This window comes from Melanerpes formicivorus, unplaced genomic scaffold, assembly GCF_026170545.1.
Source record: "Melanerpes formicivorus ecotype bairdi unplaced genomic scaffold, bMelFor1.0.p_v2 SCAF_81, whole genome shotgun sequence".
Taxonomy (NCBI): domain Eukaryota; kingdom Metazoa; phylum Chordata; class Aves; order Piciformes; family Picidae; genus Melanerpes; species Melanerpes formicivorus.
This window is the reverse complement of record NW_027142433.1, coordinates 1026171-1045924: the sequence shown is the minus strand read 5'-3', so window position 1 is coordinate 1045924 and position 19754 is coordinate 1026171. Positions and strand designations below refer to the sequence as shown.

Below are 19754 nucleotides of genomic sequence, written 5' to 3'. Positions count from 1 at the left end.
CAGAAGGAGACTCCACAGCCCCCCTGGGCAGCCTGCTCCAGGGCTCTGGCACCCTCACACCAAAGAAGTTTCTCCTCATGCTGAGCTGAAACCTTCTCTGTTCCACTTTGTCTCTACTGTTCCTTGGCTCATTCCTGTGCACCACCCAAGAGAGCTTGGCCCCTCCCCTGGCCCCCCACCCCTCAGCTATTGATAGACATTGATCAGATCCCTCTCAGCCTTCTCCTCTCCAGACACAACAGCCCCAGGGCTCTCAGTCTCTCTTCCCAGGGGAGATGCTCAAGTCCCCTCAGCATCCTCCTGGCTCTGCCTTGGACTCTCCCCAGCAGGTCTCTGTCTCTCTGGAACTGGGGAGCCCAGGACTGGACAGAGGATTGCAGCTGTGGTCTGAGCAGGGCAGAGCAGAGGGGGAGCAGAACCTCCCCAGCCCTGCTGGCCACACTTCTCTGGCTGCAGCCCAGGATCCCATTGGCTCTCTTGGCCTCAAGGGCACATTGCTGTCCCAGGCAGAACTTGCTGTCCACTAGGACTTGGCAACTCCTATCCTGTCCTGGTGCCTGCTGTTACTCCTCCATGAGGGTGTTCTGGGAGATGTTATGCCTGTGAGGGTTTCTCCTTCCTTTGCCACCTGCAGCTCACAGGGTTCTCCCCAGAACCTAAACCTCACATTCTTCTTGTGCCCCACCAGAGTCAGGAAGTGCTTCCCCACTCCTGCACCTCAGCTTTCTACCTGTGCCAGGCTGCTTCATGAGCTCCTCAGGTGGCTTCAAAAGGACCTGAGCTGAGCAGCAGCATGAGCCCAGCTGCTCTTCAGCTCTGCCCAGACTCACAACCCCAGTTCACTGCTTTGTTTGAGCAGCTAAGGGAACTTTTTCTCTCCATTATCATCATGCAAAATGTTGGATGTGTCAGTGCTGTGCAGGGGTCAGTACAGCACAAACCACCAAGGGGGAAGGAGGGGAGAGGGAGCCTTGTAAAATTTGTTGTTCTCAAGCCTCCAGTGTCAGAAATATTCCAGATGAGCTGGAGAAGAACTATTGCCTACCACACAGCCTCTGACAAGCTCTGACCTTCCAGCCTCAGCCAGCTGACATCACAGAAAGGCCTCAGAGGCCATGTGGCACAGCAGCAGCAAATGCCCAGCACCCAGGAGGTCACCCAGGGGTCTCATGAGGCAGCCCCACATGTTTGCTGCCTTCAGCTGATTCCCAGTTCTTAATCAAATCAAACACAGGGCAGGGAAAGTGTTAGCTGCAGCAGCACAGATCAGCATTTGGCCCACTCCAAGAGGGAGTTCACCATTTACTGGGAGTTTAAGGAGTGGTCTTAGCAAAGAATTATTTAATAGAGCAATAATCCACCAGAGCACAACACCAGCTGGCTTGGGAGGGCAGTGATTTGTTGACAGAATGCAGGCTGATGTGCTGGTGTTGAGCTGAACTGCTGCAGCTAAGCCCACCTCTAAATGCTCAGAAACAGCAGTGGCAGGGATTAAGCAGGGCATGAAATAATGAAGCATGGAGCTAAGCCACCCAGAGAGCCCCAGTGAGTATTGTGTCTGTGCCTGACTCCAGCACTCATCTTCAGATCCAGTGTGAGGGGGCCCTGCCCACGGCAGAGGGGCTGGAACTCGATGATCCTCGAGCTCCCTTCCAGCCCTGCCAAGTCTGTGTAACCCTGAGAGCTTTATTCTCACAGAACCACAGAAACATTCAGGTTGGAAAAGACCCTCAGGACCACCAAGTGCAACCAGTGTGACCAGAACTCCACCTAGACTACCAACAGCCAAGAAATGAAATTGCTGAGGGTGTTACAGCAGAAGGAGAGAACCTACCCTGGAGCCTTAGCTCACGCAGTGGCACAGAGGAGCACAGCAAACCATGCCTCAGGACTTCTGAGGTGGCCCTGACCAGCCTGTTCTGCACTTAGGATCTGGACCCCCTAGCTCTGAAAATACCTCCCCAACCACACCACCACCACAGCCCTCCCTGCACATTAAGGTAACCTCTCAGCACCTTCTGCAGCTGCTGCCCAGGAGGTGTCCAATGCTCCCACTGAGGCTAACACCTGCCTAGGACACTGCCTGAGAACGCTGATCAGCCACCGCAGGAAATCCTGCCAGGTGCTTCTCCGTGAGGAAAGTGACAACAGTGGCTTGGGAGAGAAGGGCAGGTGCCCACTGCTGCAAAGAGAGGTGATCTCAGGTGCTGCCCACCTCAGCCATGTTGATGGAGCCCACAGCCAGAGTCTTGTAGCCTAGGATGGTTCGGTTCTTGTAGCGCTTCCGCCGCTGCAGCATGATCTGAAGCTTGTTGCCTTCTCTCTTCAAGAAGTGAGGGTACTGCCATTGCAAACACAAGGGAGAGGACCATTACATCTCCTGCCATGATCCCCCAAGCTGCTCCACTCCCAGGGATTGGCCCCAGGCCTCCAGAGGTGCCTACAGCTAATTGCTCTCTGGACAGTCCCAAGGAAGCCTTCGTCTCTGTCCCAGCAGCTCAGCTCTGGGCTCTCATTGCCCCAGCAAAGCACTCTGGAAACACATTCCAAGGGCACAGAGGAGCTGTTCAGTTTGAGAAGGACTGAGCCCAAGCCCAGCTCTAGAGAGAGGAACAGCCTCCAGGAGACACTTTCCCCAAGAGGCAAATGGAGACTGCCCAGAGCTGGGGCACCAGCTGCTGCCCTTGGGCAAAGAGCAAACCACATGCAGTGGCAGGCAGCTAAGCACCCCTGCACTGCTGGTACAACACCACCTTCCCTCCAGCACAAGGCCATTTCTCAGTGCTGCTGCCCACATTGCAGAGCTTACTGTGCTGTGAAAGGGGAGCAAAGGGAGGCAGAGCTAGGAAGAGGCCCAGGATTTGCTGGTCCCTCTTTTGCTACAGCCCAGAGACCTGCCCAGTCATGCCCTGACTCTCCCCAGGACAGTGCTGTCTCCTTCAGGCACTTGGCTCTGCCAACTGCCAGTGGCTTCCAGCATTTGCACCCTCAAACTTCTCTTGCTCAGTGCTTGTACTTCAAGGTCAGTACAGAAAATCTCTGCCCTGCTACCCAACTATGTTGCAGTCATAAATCCTCCCAAGGCATGTGCTCCACAAGGCAGCACATTTGTTTGTGTGCCTTCCAGAGCACTCCCCAAGAGCAGAGGCTGCAGGGCAAGAGTGAGGCTAAGCCTGCTCCCTCAGCTGGCCCTGCTCATCTGCATCAGTGCAGCCAGGTCCTGCTTTCTGCCAGGATGCTCCTCAGAGCACTGACAGTGCCCAGGGCTCAGCTCACTCTGTGGTGGGAGGAAGAAGCCACACAATGGAAGAGCAATCTCCAGGAACAGATCCAGCAGCCACCTGGAGCAGCCTCATCTCAAGAGGAGAGGTGAAGGGGGCAGAGCCCTCCATAACCTGCAGAGGAGAGCCCAGCTGCAGGGGCTCAAGCAGGGCACAGCCAAGGGAAGGATGCTCTGCTGGATGCCCTTCTTGCAGCCTACACCTACAGCTTCTCTTCTTGCCCTTTTTTCCCTTTCCCTTGGGACATATGAAAATCACTTCCTGCAGAACAAAGCACCTGATAAATACAAATGCTGAGTGCTCCCAGAACCCCTGAGATGGTAATTTGCAGTCCAGAGCAAGGCTGACTGCTGGGCAGAGAGCTGGGAGCAGAATGCTAATGAGCTGACTGCTCTGCAAGGGCAAGGCCTGCTGAGCACTGCTCCAGGGAGCAGGCCTCAGAGGGGAGCAGCACCAGCCCATGCATCCACACACAGATGGGCTCTCTGCATTGCAGACCTGAAGCACCCCTAAACAAGGCTGGCAGTGGGTTAGAGGGGAGAGGCAAGAGGGGCTCAAAGAGCCCAAGGCACCTTTGGCACCCACTTGAACTCTGGGGCTCTTTCATGGCTGGCAGGGCAGCAGGATGGGGACTCCACACTCTCAGCTCAAAGCTCCTGGGCCACACCAAGGCTCCTTAAGCACAAGCCTGCAGCTGAAGTCCAGTGCCATGCCTGGTCCCAGGGCAGCTTCACCCCAAGGTGCACAACGCTCAGGGAGTGACCTGGACAGCTCAGGCCCATGCCTGCAGTCTGTGTTTTGCCAAGGTGTGCTGCCTGACCACTCCTGGTGAGTGCTCACAGGGGGGACAAGAGAAAGGGTGAGACGCAAGGCACTCATCTCCTCCCTCAGGAGCCAGGGCTCTGGGAGGAAAGCTGAGCCATGCCCAGAGCACAGGCAAGCTATTTTTAACAGCAGCCACGGGCTGTCAGCTCTGCAGGACGATGCCAACCACAGCTGCTCAGTAATTCAGGCTGTGACACAGGCTGAGGGGAAAACAGTTGGGCTCAAAACCTCTGGAAACAAGGCCTGGGGAGGAAGCACCAAGCACCCCAAGACCCCTCCAAGGGGTGAGCAGCAGGGATCACCACACTCACCAGAAGAGAGTCAGGACAAGACACTTTCTGAAGCCTTAGTGAAGTGCTGCCTTCCATCTGCCTTCCACAGGACTTAAGTGCTCCACAGAGCTGCAAGGTTATGCTTGGAAACTCTTGGGGAGTTTCACTTGATGCTGTGGAACCCACAGTGGCTCACAGGATGGCAGGGGTTGGAAGGGACCTCTGGAGACTGAGTCCAACCCTCTGCCAGAGCAGGAGCAGAGAACCCAGCACAGGGCACACAGAACACATCCAGAGGGGGCTGGGAAGGCTCCAGAGAAGGAGACTCCACAACCTCTCTGGGCAGCCTGCTCCAGGGCTCTGGGACCCTCCCAGGGCAGAAGTTCCTCCTCATGCTGAGCTGGAGCCTCCTGTGCTGGAGTTTCCATCCACTGCCCCTTGTCCTATCCCAGGGTGCAAGTGAGCAGAGCCTGTCCCCTCCCTCCTGACCCCCAGCCCTCAGCTATTGATAGCCATTGATCAGATCCCTCTCAGCCTTCTGCCCCCCATACTGAACAGCCCCAGGGCTCTCAGCCTCTCCAGAAGCTCACCTGCCACAAAAGCTACCATGGGGCTGGCCCTAGCCAGCAGGGACCAGACCCATCCCTGGCTCCAGCCTCTCCCCAGCTGTGTAACAACAGCAAAGGCTAACTCCTCCCTTCTGTTCAAGCAGAGGCCTGCCAGACAGCAGGCTGTGGTGCCAGCCTGCACTGGCACCTTGCTAGCTCAGCTCAGTGCAAAGGCCTAGACTCCAGCCAGGAGGAGCAGCTGAGAAGGCAGTGACTGTGAGGAGAGGGGAGCTGCAAATCCAGAGGCAGCACAAAGCCAGGCACACTGCCTGAAGGGCTGCCAGTGCAGCAGGCAGACACTGAGACCTGCCTGTGCTCTGACATCCTCATGGCTCTGCCTTGTGGCCCTCTGCCACTCTCAGCTACAGCCCAGGCTCTACACTCAGGCTGCAGCTGGCTTAAGCTGCCACTGCCAGCTGGGAGAAGCTTCCCAGGCTTCATCCAATTAAGTAACAATAAATCTCTCCTAAAAACCCTCCTCTGCTATTTCAGGAAGGTTTCCCAGGCCTCACTCAAGCCCACCAATCCCTCCTGCAGCAGGGCCCAGCAGCACAGCCCTGCATTCAGCTGGCCCTTCTGAAGGCTCAGTGCCACACACATCACTGCTCTCCCTGTCCTGGCTCAGTTCCCAGCCCCCTCAAGGGAAACTGAGTTAAAGGCAATGTTGTGTCCTGCTGCAGCACTGCTCTGAGTCCCCAGAGCAAAACCCAACCACCTCACACATTCCCAGTGAATTCAGAAAGACCTGCAGCAAACCTTGCTCCTTGCTGACAGAGGCCTGCCAGAGGGAGCTCCTCTCACAGCTCTGCTCCCAGCATGGGAAAGCTGCAGCCCCAGGACCCAGGAGGTGCTGGCATGTGCCTTTGCTATTCCTGCTGAGAAGAAGGGAGATGCAGTGCTGCAGCTAACAGTTTGTGGGCTTCAGCAGAAGAGGATCAGAAGCAGCCCCCAGCTGTGCATCTGCCTGGGCAGCAGCAGGGTTAGCAAGGAAAGCTGAGGTGCCTGGAGCCTGCACAGGCCTGAGCAACAACCAGTTACAACTCAGCATCACCTGAGCCTTCCTCCTTACCAGCTCAAACTCTTGACTTCAAGGGCTAGCCAATGTTCCCAAAGCACTGCTAATCCAGACAGGAATGCCTCTGAGTGCCTGCAGCACCCTGCCTCCCTCTTGCTGGGAGCAAGCCAGCCTCTATTTGTCTAGTTGCCTGCTCAGGAGGTAGCTCCAGGGCAGCACACTTGGAGGAAAAGGGGAAGCAGTGAAATGCAGCTCCCAGGTACTCCCATGGCTCCAGAGCCAGGAGCTCCTGCCTGTGCTCTGCTTCTGCTTCCCTAAACAGAGTCTCTCTCAGCAACTCCACATCAGCAGCTCTCCTGTCCCACTCCTGCTGTTGCCTTCCATCAGGCTGATTCTTCATGCCACCCTCCATGGCTGCCACCCTCCAGTGCCCACAAAGGGCAAAGAAGATGCATCAGGCTCAGCTTTGCCACAGCCATTACAGCAGGAGGAGGGACTACAGCAAAGTGTTCATGCTGCTGACTCCAAACGCTGGATGCACAGCCAGGAAGGTGAACCAGCACCCTGGGCTCCAGGCCCCCCTTGCTGAGAGGCAATCCAGAAACCTCTCTGTCACTGCACTGAGCACCTGCAAATTGTCTGCTGCCCCAAGACAAGGCAGGACCAGAGAGCTGATGCCCATGATGCAGGGTTGGCCCCAAGAAAATTCCAGGGGTTTATATGGCAGCCTTCTTGGTGGGCTTCCTCCTCCCCAGATCCTGGAAGCAGCTGGGCCAGTTTTGCTCAAACTGCCCCCAGCCCAGAATGAAGCCAAGAGCTCTGAGAGCTCTTCAGGAGTAGCTGGGGCTGTCACAAGAGCCAGCATCTCAGGCAGCACTGGGAGGGTCATCTCTGACCCACTGTGCACCTCTGCTCACTGTAAGGCAGCAAGTCACAGAACCACAGGACATGAGAGGCTGGAAGGGAGCTCCAGAGCTCCCCCAGGCCAACCCCTGCCAGAGCAGCATCACCCAGGGCAGGCTGCACAGGAATGCATCCAGGGGGGGTTGGAAAGGCTCCCCAGAAGGAGACTCCACAGCCCCCCTGGGCAGCCTGCTCCAGGGCTCTGGCACCCTCACACCAAAGAAGTTTCTCCTCATGCTGAGCTGAAACCTTCTCAGTTCAATCTTGAACCCTTTGTTTCTTGGCTTATTGCTGTGCACCACCCAAGAGAGCCTGGCCCCTCCCCTGGCCCCCACCCCTCAGCTATTGATAGACATTGATCAGATCCCTCTCAGCCTTCTCCTCTCCAGACTCAACAGCCCCAGGGCTCTCAGCCTCTCTCCACAGGGGAGATGCTCAAGTCCCCTCAGCATCCTCCTGGCTCTGCCTTGGACTCTCCCCAGCAGGTCTCTGTCTCTCTGGAACTGGGGAGCCCAGAACTGGACAGAGGATTGCAGCTGTGGTCTGAGCAGGGCAGAGCAGAGGGGGAGCAGAACCTGTTGGCCACACTCAGCTTGTTGCCCCCCGGATGGCAGCCCCCATGCAGCTCACCTGCAGCGAGAAGGTCAGTGCCAGCTCGGTCTCCACCTGCCCGCTCGGGGGCAAGACGATCTCGTGCGACCGCAGGATGCGCTTGGAGCCCTGCACCGAGACAAAGCCCAGGGTCAGCTTCCCAGGAGCCAGCCCTGCCAGCCAGGAAACACTGAGCAGGCCTGCCACAGCCAGTGACTGGGCCTGACCTTGTGCTTCAGTGAAACATTAATGAGAGGACAAGGAGAGCTTTGCCCAGCAAGGGTCTGGGCATATTCACTGCCCCCACCCACAGCACAGCAGCCTTCTGCTTCCTGCCAAACCCCAGCAGGCCGAAGCCAGGAGTCAGCCCCCACCCCTCACGTTAAAACCTCTCCCATCCTCACTTCTGCCCAGGAGGTACACATCCCATAACCTCCTGGGTTTGGAGAGTGCAGCACCATGCTGCAGTCTGCAGCCTCACCACCACAGGCTGGCCTCTCCTACCCCTGCACACATCCCTCCCTGGGCAAAGGGAAGATTTCAACCTGTCTCAAACAACTGACAGAAACCTGGCTTGTAAAAGAGAAACTGTGCAGGAAGCATCCTAGTGGAGTCTGGAGAGCTGAGAGCCCTGCAGGGCAAGTCCAGACCAGCACTGAGTTTGGGCTGCTGCATGCTAACCCAGTCAGGAGCTGTTGCCTGCATGGCCATTTCATCCCAGGGGAAGCTTGAAGGGAACTGTGAGTGAGTGCTGCCCAGCAAACCCCTCTGTGCTGCCCAAACACAGAGACAAGTTTCAGAGGTGCCTGGCTCAGAGCTCTGCTGAAGCTGCAGAGCTGGCTTTGCCCAGGCAGGCTGATCTCCCAAAAGCACAGAGCTGCAGCTCTCACAACAGGCAGCATCTGGGAAAGCAGAGACAGACTGGGGGAGTCAGCACCTCCAGCCACATCCAAAAGAAAATCCTGTCTGCCAGCACCAGCCCCAAACAGCATCCTGAGAGAGCAGCCCAGACCCACTTCCATCCCTGCCTCCCCTCACTCAGTGCCCAGGCAGCCAGAGCCGCCGGCAGCAGCGCCTGGGCCCCCGCAGGGCTCCTCTGGGGAGTGCCAAGGCACCTGAGCTCCTGCTGAGCAGGAGAGAGCAGAGCAGTGTGAGGAGGCCAAGTGCCTCTCCCTCAGGAAAGCAGCATGCCTGCAGGAAGAGCCCAGCCAGCCCTGCTGCTGGCCACAGTGGCAGCTGTGCCATGGGGGCAAAGCTCCTGGTGGCAGCGATCTTGCCTTGCCAGCTATGCAACAGCAAAGACCAAGCACAGCTGCGCTGAAAAGGCTGCAGCAGATAGAGAGAGCAACAGCTTGGGCACACAGCTGACAGCTCCTTGAACATGGCTGTGCAGGAGGCTGCAAGGAGACATGGGGAAATGCAGGTATGGTGTTCTCATCGGGCCTGAATTCAGCCACCCCCAGGAAGGACTCAGGCCCTGCCACCTCTCTCCTGCCAAGCAAAGGCAGGGAGGCCTGGCACACAGAGCAGGGATCTGATGGTCCAGATCAGCAGCCTCCAGCAACAGCCATGTCAGAAACCTGAGTGCTGAAAGAGCTTGGCAGCAGCAGCACCATAACCTGCCAGCTGTAAAAGGCCTTTCAGTGATAGGGCTTCAAACCTGCCTGTGCCCCAGAGCTGCAGTGCCACTGACCCACTGCTAAACAGCACAGCACAGAGAAACAGGGCTGCTGACCCAGCACGGGGGGCAGCCAAGGTGAGGCACCCTCTGGGAACGCAGCCACGGGATCACTCCAACCACTCTCACCTCCAGCTCGACAGAAAGGGCACACCAGAGGCAGAAGAACAGCCTGGGGGGGTGAGCTGCAGCCTGGGGGGGTGAGCTGCAGCCTGGGGGGTGAGCTGCAGCCTGGGGGGGTGAGCTGCAGCCTGGGGGGGTGAGCTGCAGCCTGGGGGGGTGAGCTGCAGCCTGGGGGGGTGAGCTGCAGCCTGGGGGGGTGAGCTGCAGCCTGGGGGGGTGAGCTGCAGCCTGGGACTTGACAATGAGCACCCCAAAGGGCAGCCAGGGCAAGGCCTGCTGCCTTCCACATCTTCAGCGATCTGCCCTGGCGTAGGAGGGACTGCAGGAGTGCTCAGTTCCAGTGTCAGATGGAGCAAGGCAGCTCACCTCTACCCCAGACAGACAGGCAAGTCCCACCTGTGAAAGCTCCCTCTGGACTTGCAGGTCTGGGGCAGCACTGTCAACCTTTTCACCCGTAGGAGCTGGGAGCAGACAGCAGTCATCTGGGCAGCAGAAGGTTTTGCTGCAGCAAAAGCCACTGCATTCTCCAACCCAAGCCTGACATGCTCTGCATGCAGATCCTTCACTGACAAGCCCCAGGCCCTCACAGTGATGTATCCACCACCCAAGAGTGCAGACATATGGGAAGCTGTCAGCCCTGATAAGCAGCATCTGACAGCCTGGAAACCCACAGCTGTGCTTCTTGAACCAAGGCTCCACCAGTCCAGCTGTGTGGAGCAATTCCCTGCCTTCCTGCCCCCTGCTGTGGGTGCACAAAGCCCCTCCAACGCAGAGGGATGCTTTCTGACCCAGGTGGACTGCTCACAGCCATGAGGGATGTTGGTTACATCCTCAGCTGCACCACAGAGCCTGCAGGACCTCAGTTTCCAAGCTGGATGACTGTGTGACAGCTCTGACACAAGCAGCTCCCTGCAGGGGTTTCCATGGCTTTTTAGCTGGGTTTCAGCATGCTTTATGGTAGTCTTCTACTTGCAGGTCAGCCAGGCTTCCACCTCAGCACCTGCAGTGGTTGGAGCACGTGAGCTGCACTGATGCTGTGAGGCACTGTGGTACCAAGTCCCCCAGCCTGCCTCTAGGCAGTGTGACCTACATGGAGGCACCCACTTAAATGTCACAGATGTGTGCTGTGAAGTGGGTTATTCCCCTTGGATGGAACCAGATTACAATGTACAGGCCCCTTACAAACCCACTGACAAGCACCTGGCTATGAGATGACTTGGAGGCCTGACAGCAGAGCTGCCTATCAGCAGAGAGAGGCAGATCCCCAAACCAGGCCCCAAGACATTAAGCCCTGAAGTGAGCTGAATGAGACCTGGATTTAGAGGCAGCTCAGGGAGAAGAGGTGCCAGCAGGTGAGCTGCCAAGAGCATTTGTACATGCAGGTAGGCTGATGCTGAGCCCTCAGTGAACAGTATTGGGCACCTACAGCAGGGCAGCTCAGCAGAAGCTGGGGGAAGGATGACAGGAGCCCCACGCAGCCAGAAGGCCCTGAGGGACTCAGCCAGGCCTCTGTTCTTACCAAGCAATGCATCTCCTTCCCAGAAGTGAGCAGCAATTACCTGCATTTTAACAGCAATGACCCCAGAGATATGCTCCTTATCCAGCTCCTTTAAGACTACCAGTTTCTTTAAGGTCAAGCTGCACAACCTGCAAAAGGAACAGAAGAAGACCAGTCACAGCCGTGCCTGAGGAGGGCAAAGCTCTGAACAGCTTTTCCACCAGCACTGCCCCAGTGTGAGGGTGGACAGGCTGCAGACAGCAGGCAGACACCGGTGCAGACCCCCTGCCTCCTCAGACTGCACCGCTCCACACAAACACAAGGAGCTGGACAGGAGGGAGGCCTCTGTTTGATGAGACCCAAGGCCACCTGAGAGCCTCACAGCACGGTCTTCCAGCCAACCACAGCCTGGGAGCTCTGAGCCAGACCTTGGGGTCAGAAGCCTGACATTCCAGCCAGAGAAGAGCTCCAGGTCAGACTGATTTTGAACTGCTCTACAGAGCTTTGCCAGAGCGTTGGCTTTGCAGCTTCAAACTCCTGGCACCCAAGGCTCATTCCCACCTCCTCTGGTGACCCACACATTCTCCTCCTACCCCCAGACAAAAGTGCATGCAAGTGGCTGGGGCATCTCTGATGGGAAAGGGAGAAAAGACCAAGAAAAGGGAGTCCTGGAGCTGTGCCCTCTGGCCCTGGCACTCACATGCCACACATATGCAAGGAAATCACATTCCTACCCAGGCAATGCTCCATTGTTCTGCTTAGAGCTGGTTGCTCCTCGGCCTTCCAGCACAGGGAGCTGGGGGGCAGGCAAAGTTTAACCTGGGTGCTGCTAAGCTAAGGCTCTGAAGTAATGGGAGCCCAGCCCTGGCACTGCCCCGGGACCCCAGCCCTGGCACTGCCCCAGCACGGGACCCCGGCCCTGGCACTGCCCCGGGACCCCAGCCCTGCCCCGGGACCCCGGCCCTGGCACTGCCCTGGCACGGGACCCCAGCCCTGGCACTGCCCCAGCACGGGACTCCAGCCCTGGCACGGGACCCCGGCCCTGGCACTGCCCTGGCACGGGACCCCAGCCCTGGCACTGCCCCGGCACGGGACCCCAGCCCTGGCACTGCCCCGGCTGTTTAGCCTGAAGAGGAGGCTCAGGGGAGACCTTCTTGCTCTCTCCAACTCCCTGCAGGGAGGTTGTAGCCATCTGGGGGTTGGCCTCTTCTCCCAGGCAGCCAGCACCAGAACAAGAGGACACAGTCTCAAGCTGTGCCAGGGGAGGTTCAGGCTGGAGGTGAGGAGAAAGTTCTTCCCAGAGAGAGGAACTGGCCCTGGGGATGTGCTGCCCAGGGAGGTGGTGAGTCCCCATCCCTGGAGGTGTTAAGAGGGGACTGGCTGTGGCACTTGCAGCCATGGTTTAGCTGTCAGGAGTGTTGGGTGAGGTTGCACTGGATGGTCTCTGAGGTCGTTTCCAGCCTTACTGACTCGATGACTGCACAGACCTTGCCGCCAGCTGGTGTGCCAGAGGCAGCATGCCTAGAAACAAGCTTCAGGGAAAGAGTAAAGCAGTGACAGCTCAGCTGGAGGAAAGCAGAGGCCAGAGAAGTTGCTGGGTGGGCTCTGGTGACTCGACATCCCTCACCACGCTGGCCAGGAGCCAGCACTGCCTTCGTGCCAGGTCTCTACCCCCCAGCATGGCCTCTGCCACGGAGTGTCAGCAGGCCTCGGCATGGCCGCTCTGAAACCCACTGCAGGGCTCCTTCTCCCAGCTCAAGCACAGCAGCAGGGCTGCTCCTGAAGGGGCCAAGTCAGCTGCAAAGGAAGAGGAGCTGGCACTGGCTGCTGCTGTGTGCCCAGGCAGCAGCACCAGCAGAAGTGCCACTCACTGAAGCCTGCACCTCAACCACATGATTCCACGCTGGTGCCAGCAACACAAGTCAGCACTGCAAGGGTAGTGTGCACCTCCATCACCTCCTTCACCACAGGGCAAGCTGAAGCACTGCCTTGCTGCAATGCTTGATGGCAAACAATCATCCTGGGAGCAAAACTGCAGGAAAGGCTCTTCCAGAAGGAGCAGTGGCAGGTGCTGAAGCAACTGCTGCCTGCCTCATCCAGAAACGTCTGCTGCTGCCTGGGCTCTGCCCTCTCACACAGGGCTTGGAAGCTGGAAGAGAGGTCTTTAATTTATGGCCTTCACTGAAGCACTTTCCCACACCTGCCCCTGCCAGCCTCCTCCCCACCACAGCCCACACCACCGCCCACACCACAGCCCACACCACAGCCCACACCACAGCCCACACCACAGCCCACACCACCGCCCACACCACAGCCCACACCACAGCCCACACCACAGCCCACACCACCTGTGCTCTCTGCCCACTTCCAAACACTGCCTCCTGCTCTCGGCCCCTACAACCCGAGACAGAGGAGACTCTCCAGTGCAGGGCTTTGCATCAGGGGACAGCAAGGCCAGAGATGGTACAGAAGTTCCAGGGAAGGTGGGAAAGAGAGGCCTGCCTGGGCCCCCCTCCCGTCCGTCACAGGGGCGCCAGCTGTGCCCAGCGCCCCCGGCACACAGCAGCAGCAGCTGGAGGGGCTGGCTGCCGTCCTGGGGCGAGGGATGGCAGGAGCAGGACAGCTGCTGCTGCTGCTGGGCTGGCAGAGGGCAAGCATACGTGCCTGCAGCCAGGGGCTGAGCATCCCCCCGGCAGAGCAGGCACCTGCAGCAGCAGCAGCAGCAGCTCTCGACACCAAGTGCTGCAGGAGCTCCCCCTCCACGTCCCCGGCACGGCAGCAAGCACAGGCGCTGGCTGGGCCAGGGCCTGGAGGAAAGAGGCTGTGATGCCATTTGCCTTCTTTGCAGGGCCGTAGCACAACCGCGCTCTGCTGGCCAGGACCCAGGAGCGTGGCGGCCGAGAGCAGCGGCAGGACATCACGCTGGCACTGCCTGGGCCCAGAGGCAGGGCACAAAGGCCTCTTCTCTGCCGCCCGGGCTCCAGGAGGAGAAAGGTACGGGAGGAAACAATGGGGCTCTGAGCAGGCAGAGCAGAACACAAGGAGGGTGCTCTGTTCTCCACTGGGCTTTGCCTCCATTCGTCCCTTCGGAGCTTTGATCCAGCCCTGCGGAGCACTTGCTGCTTGGAAAACAGGAGTAATTAAAAGCCTGCTTTACCATGGCCAGAAACACAAAGGCAGTTAAAAACGACAAGAGATGCATCTGCTTCCTTCATCCCCCAGGGCTGGGCTGCTGGTACCAAAAGGCACTTCACAGCCACACACGAGCCAGCAAGGGAACGTTTATCTCCTCCACCAGCGCGGGGAGCGGGACACAAATCCGACAGGGTTTGAATCCCACCAAGCCACCCTCACCCTCACCAAGCTGCAGGTCTGCAGTCTAAGTTTGCAGTTTACAAAGCAAAGCAAGCTTGGGAAGAGGTGGCAGGCCGGGGCCGTACCTCACTCAGTCGGGACAGACCTGCCAAGTGTGTCCCTGCACCCAGAGCCAGCGCGGGGCCCTGCCGCCGGCACAGGGAGCCTGGCCGGCTCGCATGCTCAGGCTGCCTAAGGGTTTGTCTGCTGTAACTGCCTCTGAGAGCAGCAGCAGCTCCTTCCATACACCTATCTCAGGCTAGGTTTTGCTGTGCTTCCACCAAAGTGGTGGATGGTCTCCCAGAACACTTCAATCAACCAGGCTGTTACAGCTAAACGCTGGCAAGAACAAAGCAAGACAGCCACAGGGCAGCCTGGAAAGATTTGAGGGGGAAAAGAACAGAGCTGCAGCTGGAAGTTTCTAATGCATACACACATGGTCTCTGTGAACACAGGGGAAATAACCTAGCAGACAGACCTAAGAGGAACCGAGGAAGCCTCAAGTCTGGAGCTGAAGGAGCCTGAGGTACTAAAAAGCCTGGGGCTGCAGCACAGGAGGTGCAGACAAACCCTTTCTTTGCAGGCTCGTTGCAGCCCTGAGCTCTGGCTGCACACATCGAGTGAAGCTAGCAAATGCTTAAACAGGGGCAATGGAAGCCTGAAAGCCAAGACTTCCACCCTTTTGAAGGCTCACTGTAGATCTCCCTGCTAGGAGCACAGCTGGGTCCCCCACAGCAGCAGGCAGTGTCTGCTGAGGGGCTGGCACTCCCTCGGGGCACACAGCCCCCTCCACAGCAGAGAGGCACAAGGTACTGCCTGACTCAGCTCTCAGGTTAACAAATCATGAGAGCTTAGTGCATCACACAAGACCAAAACTCTTCATCTTTTTACATCACTGCTGCAAGAACTCAGTTTTAGAGAGGAAATCTGGACCTGACCCAATGGTTTCTAGTGGCCCTGCTAACGCAAGCTGTGTTGAATAGCTTCATCAGGAGCTCCCTGCTGAAGGAGGCAGCTACCTGCAAAGAACACAGCATGCTGGTAACCAAGATCCAAACGTGTCCAGAGCAGCCAAAGGAGGTCTCACGTTCTTTACTCACTCAATGCTTTGCTTTTGCAGCCCTCCAAGTAGGAAGACCAGGAAAACAAACCCCCTCCAAGAAAGTCTGCCTCACTGAATGGAGTGCCTGCTCTCCCCAGGGAGCACAGTAATTGCACTGAGCTCCTGCTCACACAGAGACAGGCAAATCAACAGGAAGGGAGAATGAAAAATTAAAGACCTGTATTTTAATTAAGGCCCACAGTAGTCAGGGAAAAGGAGAGCTGTAGGGGACTCAACCAACTGCAGGGCAGGAGCTGGAACAGGCAGAGCCTAGCCCACGGCACAGGTACCCTTTGCCCAGCTGTGGAGGCACTGTCACCACAGAAAATGTTCCATGCCAGGCAGCTCCCTTCTGAAGCCTGTAAGCTTCAACCAGCCAAAGGCTACTAAGAAAGGAATCAGCTTTTTTTGGTCACTGGACAGCTTCATGTCACCCAAGTGACTTCAGCACTTCAGGCCAGCAAGCAGCTTCCTACCCCAGTGCTCTCAATCTCAACTCCAAGTGCTCTGTGCCACGCTGACACTTCACGCCCGAGCCAGTCCCAGAAATAAACCAGAAGCTGCCTGAAGGAGAAGTGGAGAGAGACACCCACCCAGCCCTTCACTTGCCAGGCACACAGGGCTGCTCTGCACAGAGCTACAGGGCACCTGTGCAGCAGAGGCTGGAGCCAGAAGCCCTGCACAGCATTTTGCAGACAGCTGCTGAAGCGAGGCATGAGAGCATGCAGGGCATCCAGAGCCAACTGCACAGGCAGCTCCTGGGGCCCTCCCACGCCCAGGGAGAAGGCAGCACCACATGGATGCTGCACCTCCTGCTGAAGGCAGAGCTCTGGGAGGGCCTAGGGCAGCTTGGGCAGACAGAGGGAGAAGAGCTGTCCTCTGCTGTCACTGAAGTGTGAGAGCAGGGCCCTTGGGCAAGGCTTGCAATAGGAGAGGCTGCAAGAAGAGTGCTGCTTCACCTTCCAAAGCTGAGGAGCTAATTCCCTCAAAGTCATCTCATCTCAGTTGAGCTCCAAGGCAAGAAGAAAGTAAATGAGGAGGCTGAGGTCAAGTGCTCCCCGCTCTGTCATGCCAGAAACACAACCTGAGTAACTTGCAATAAACACTGGAGCCCTGCATTTGCCTCTCCCTCATCCACACTTACCACCCAGCTAAGTGGTAACCTTCAGCCAGCTGTTCTGGCTACAGAGCCATGCAAGTAAGCTTCAGCAAGCGACTGCAGAGCAAGTATTGCCACTGCTCTTGCGCTCAAGGATCTTGAAATCCTCTTCCCAGAGAATGAAACTCTTCAGATTGGAGGCATTAAGATGCACAGAAAGGCTGCAGCAAGCAGGTCCTGTTCAGGCAGGTCAGGGGTTGGGAGGTTATTGTACACAACAGGCTCCAGCCAGGACCTCGCAGGGCCACACCTGCACAGCCACACACTGCCCTTTCACAGCTGAACCACTGCCCTGCTCACCTCAGACCTGCTCCAGACATACCTGCTCCAAACCGAGCACACACAGCTGAGGGCAAGTGCCAGCACTGTGCAGACTTGCAGGACCTTTCAAAGCCCCTAGGATGCTGCAGGGGTGCCTGTGCTGTTTGAGCAGCAGCACACAGCTGGCAGGAGCAAGGAGCGCAGCCCAGCCCCGCTCAGGCGCTCCAGGCCCACACACCGCCGGGCAGCGCCGAGCCGGCTTCCTGCGGCGGGACAAGGCAGCGCTGCCTGGCTTCGGGACTCACCCCAGGCAGAAGGGGATGAGGATCCCTGCAAGCTAAGGAACTCTCTCACAGCAGAGTTCACACAGGTACCTCACATAGGTACTTCTCATTTCTTAGTGCTTCAGTAGTCTGGAGAGGAAAGGGCACTGCCGAGGCACCGCGATGCTGGTGAAACCCACAGGGGTTACAGCTACAGCTCCACAGCTCCACAAACTCTCCAGGTAGTCAAGCAGAGCCTCTAGGGCAAGATGGCAATGGTGTCACACCATGCTCTCACTGCCTGGCACAGATCTGATGGACTCCAAGTCACACTGGCAGGAAATCAGCCTGCCCCCAGCTGCCTGCCCCCAGGTACATGCACTGAGCAGTGCTGATGAGGAGCAGCAGCTCGCTCTCCCTTCAAGAAGGCATCTCGAGGAGAGCACAGGCAGCTCTCCTCACACATCTCTTGACTTCAACTGGGATCTCAGCTCTTCAGCACACTGCTGAACACTTGGCTTCTCACTCTTCATTTTGATGCTTTCAAATTGCTTTACAGGGTGACTCAGGGGGGAGCGAGGATGGTGATGAAACACGAGCAGGCTGCCCAGAGGGGTTGTGGAGTCTCGACACTCAAAACCCACCTGGACACATTCCTGTGTGCTCTGGTATAGGTGATCCTGTTCTGGCAGGGGGGTTGGCCTGGATGAGCTTTTGAGGTCCCTTCCAACCTCTAATGTTCTGTGATTCTCAGACATGCAACAGGACACACAGGAGTTAGGCAACCTCACCCATTTCCGCACCGTGCTGCCAGCAAAACCAAGCACAGGCACAAGTCTAGCTTAAGCCTCTCCTGGCTTGCATCTTCCAGCACCCAGGACACAAGGACTGCACAGCATCTGGCACCAAAGTGAACATCAATGCAAGAGCCTCTGGCACTGGTGTCTTAGGTTTGCTGGAGGGTTTTAAGGCTTGGAGGCAAGAGGAAGGTGTTTCAGTAGCTTTCAAGACTGAAGTGAACAAAGAACAAAAAGCAGAGCCACAGCTGAGGCTTCACTGGCAGACTCTCAGGACTAGGATTCTTAGATTACATCCAGGATGTATTTGCTTGATTAATGTGATGGGAGCTGGAGTAACCAGAGGCAGCTCCACCAAGGAACAAGCAGCCACATGGAGCATATCCACCTGCCCTAAGGCCACTGGTGCCTGTGGCTCTAAAAAGCTGGAAGGAGGCACCCCTGCACTGACTGCAGTAGAGCCTCTTGCCCAGAAAGCCTCACAGCACTGAAAGGCCAGTGTGCCACTGGAGCACCCAGCCAGAGAGCCAAAGCAGCACATCCAGGAGGGAGAGCCTTTAGGATGCCAGCCAGTCAAGCCACCTCCCTGCTAGGGCTCTGTTTCTCAGGGAGCCAGCAGCAAAAGAAGGCACAGCTCAGAGCCAGCCAGGGTGCAGGGCATGCTCTACAGACTGGCACAAGAGCATGAACTCATCACCCCAAGCCAAAAGGAGACTCTGGGAGGAAGGAAGCAAAACCAAATCAGGGTTGGGGGATGAAGAGGAGAGGCCTTCACAGCTGGAACAAACCCAGTAGCACTCCACTGCGCAGCTCACCCCTCCCCTTGCATGACTTCCTTAATGCTGACTGCCCTCTCCTGCCCGGCCCCTTCCCCAGGCAGCAGGGCTCCTCACGCAGCAGGCTGATCACCGGGATCAGCCATTCCAAGCATGCTACAGGACCTCCCTCCCGCCTGCCAGGAGCCATTCCCATCTGCCCCCGAGCCCCGCGGGACCAGCAGCGGCTGCACAACGCAGCCACAGACAAGTACCAGGGCTGAAGGCTTCCCGGACGGGCACAGGGCAGCACACCTCTGCCTTCCTTTGCAGCAGCGTGCCCCTCCTCAGCTCCGTGGGACCAGCAGGGGCTGCACAACGCAGCCACAGACAAGTACCACCAGGGCTAAAGGCTTCCCGGCCGGGCACAGGGCAGCACATCGTTTGCAGCGGCGTGCCCCCCCCGGGCGGCAGCTGCTGCAGGAACAGAGCCTGGCAGCACACCCCGGGGCAATCCCCGCCGGGACTGCTGGCTCGGCTGCAGGCACCAGCCAGGGAGACCAAAGGGTTAAAGAGAATCTGCCTTGCCTGGACCATAACCCTCACTCCCTCCCCTCTCTTCTACGCCACATCCTGCCCCAACCCCGGGCACAGCACCCAGCAGCAGCAGCAGGTTGGGAGCTGTAACATCTCCACAGCAACCAGGGATGTCACAGCCCTCACGTCACCAGCCCCAGGAGCAGGCAACAAACGAGCCCAGCTCCTCTGACAGCCTGCTTGCCCCTCCTCAGGCCCCTCCAGAGCAGTCTGCAAAGCCTCCTTCACTGTTGGCTCAAGAACTCTGGCCTCCAAACAAGCACTGCTCAGCAGCTCTCCTGTCCCATCCCCAGCCTGAGCACCCCCGGGGCACGCAAGGGCAGGCAGGGGCAGTGCCCAGCAGCCAGCACCAGCCAGGCTGGCCCAGCACTGAGAGCCTTCCTCTTGACAGCAGAAGCACAGGTCTCTGAGCACTCTGGCACTTGACATCTTTCAGAATGCTGGGTGCCATGCTGCTGAAGGGCCCACAGAGAGAGCTTGGGGCTGTGCCACCTGGGGCTGTGCCACCTGGGGCTGTGCCACCTGGGGCTGTGCTCTCTGCTCACTCCTGGCAGTCACTTGGTACCCTGAGGAGACACAATCACAGAACTGTCAGGGTTGGAAGGGAGCTCAAGGCTCAGCCAGCTCCAACCCCCTGCCATGGCCAGGGACACCTCACACCACAGCAGGTTG

General features: G+C 57.9%; 1 protein-coding gene across 11 annotated transcripts in view; it reads right to left on the bottom strand.

The window, feature by feature from the left end:
• The window catches only part of PACS2 (phosphofurin acidic cluster sorting protein 2), an 83734-nt gene that overhangs the window by 42156 nt on the left and 21824 nt on the right, over positions 1–19754 (bottom strand). For all 11 annotated transcript variants that reach the window (XM_068164606.1, XM_068164600.1, XM_068164601.1 and 8 more), the window contains exons 2-4: positions 10856–10943; positions 7535–7624; positions 2216–2341 (exon numbers count right to left, since the gene is read on the bottom strand). In XM_068164606.1, the coding sequence (XP_068020707.1) occupies positions 2216–2341; positions 7535–7624; positions 10856–10943 (304 nt within the window). The remainder of the gene's footprint in view (positions 1–2215; positions 2342–7534; positions 7625–10855; positions 10944–19754) is intronic.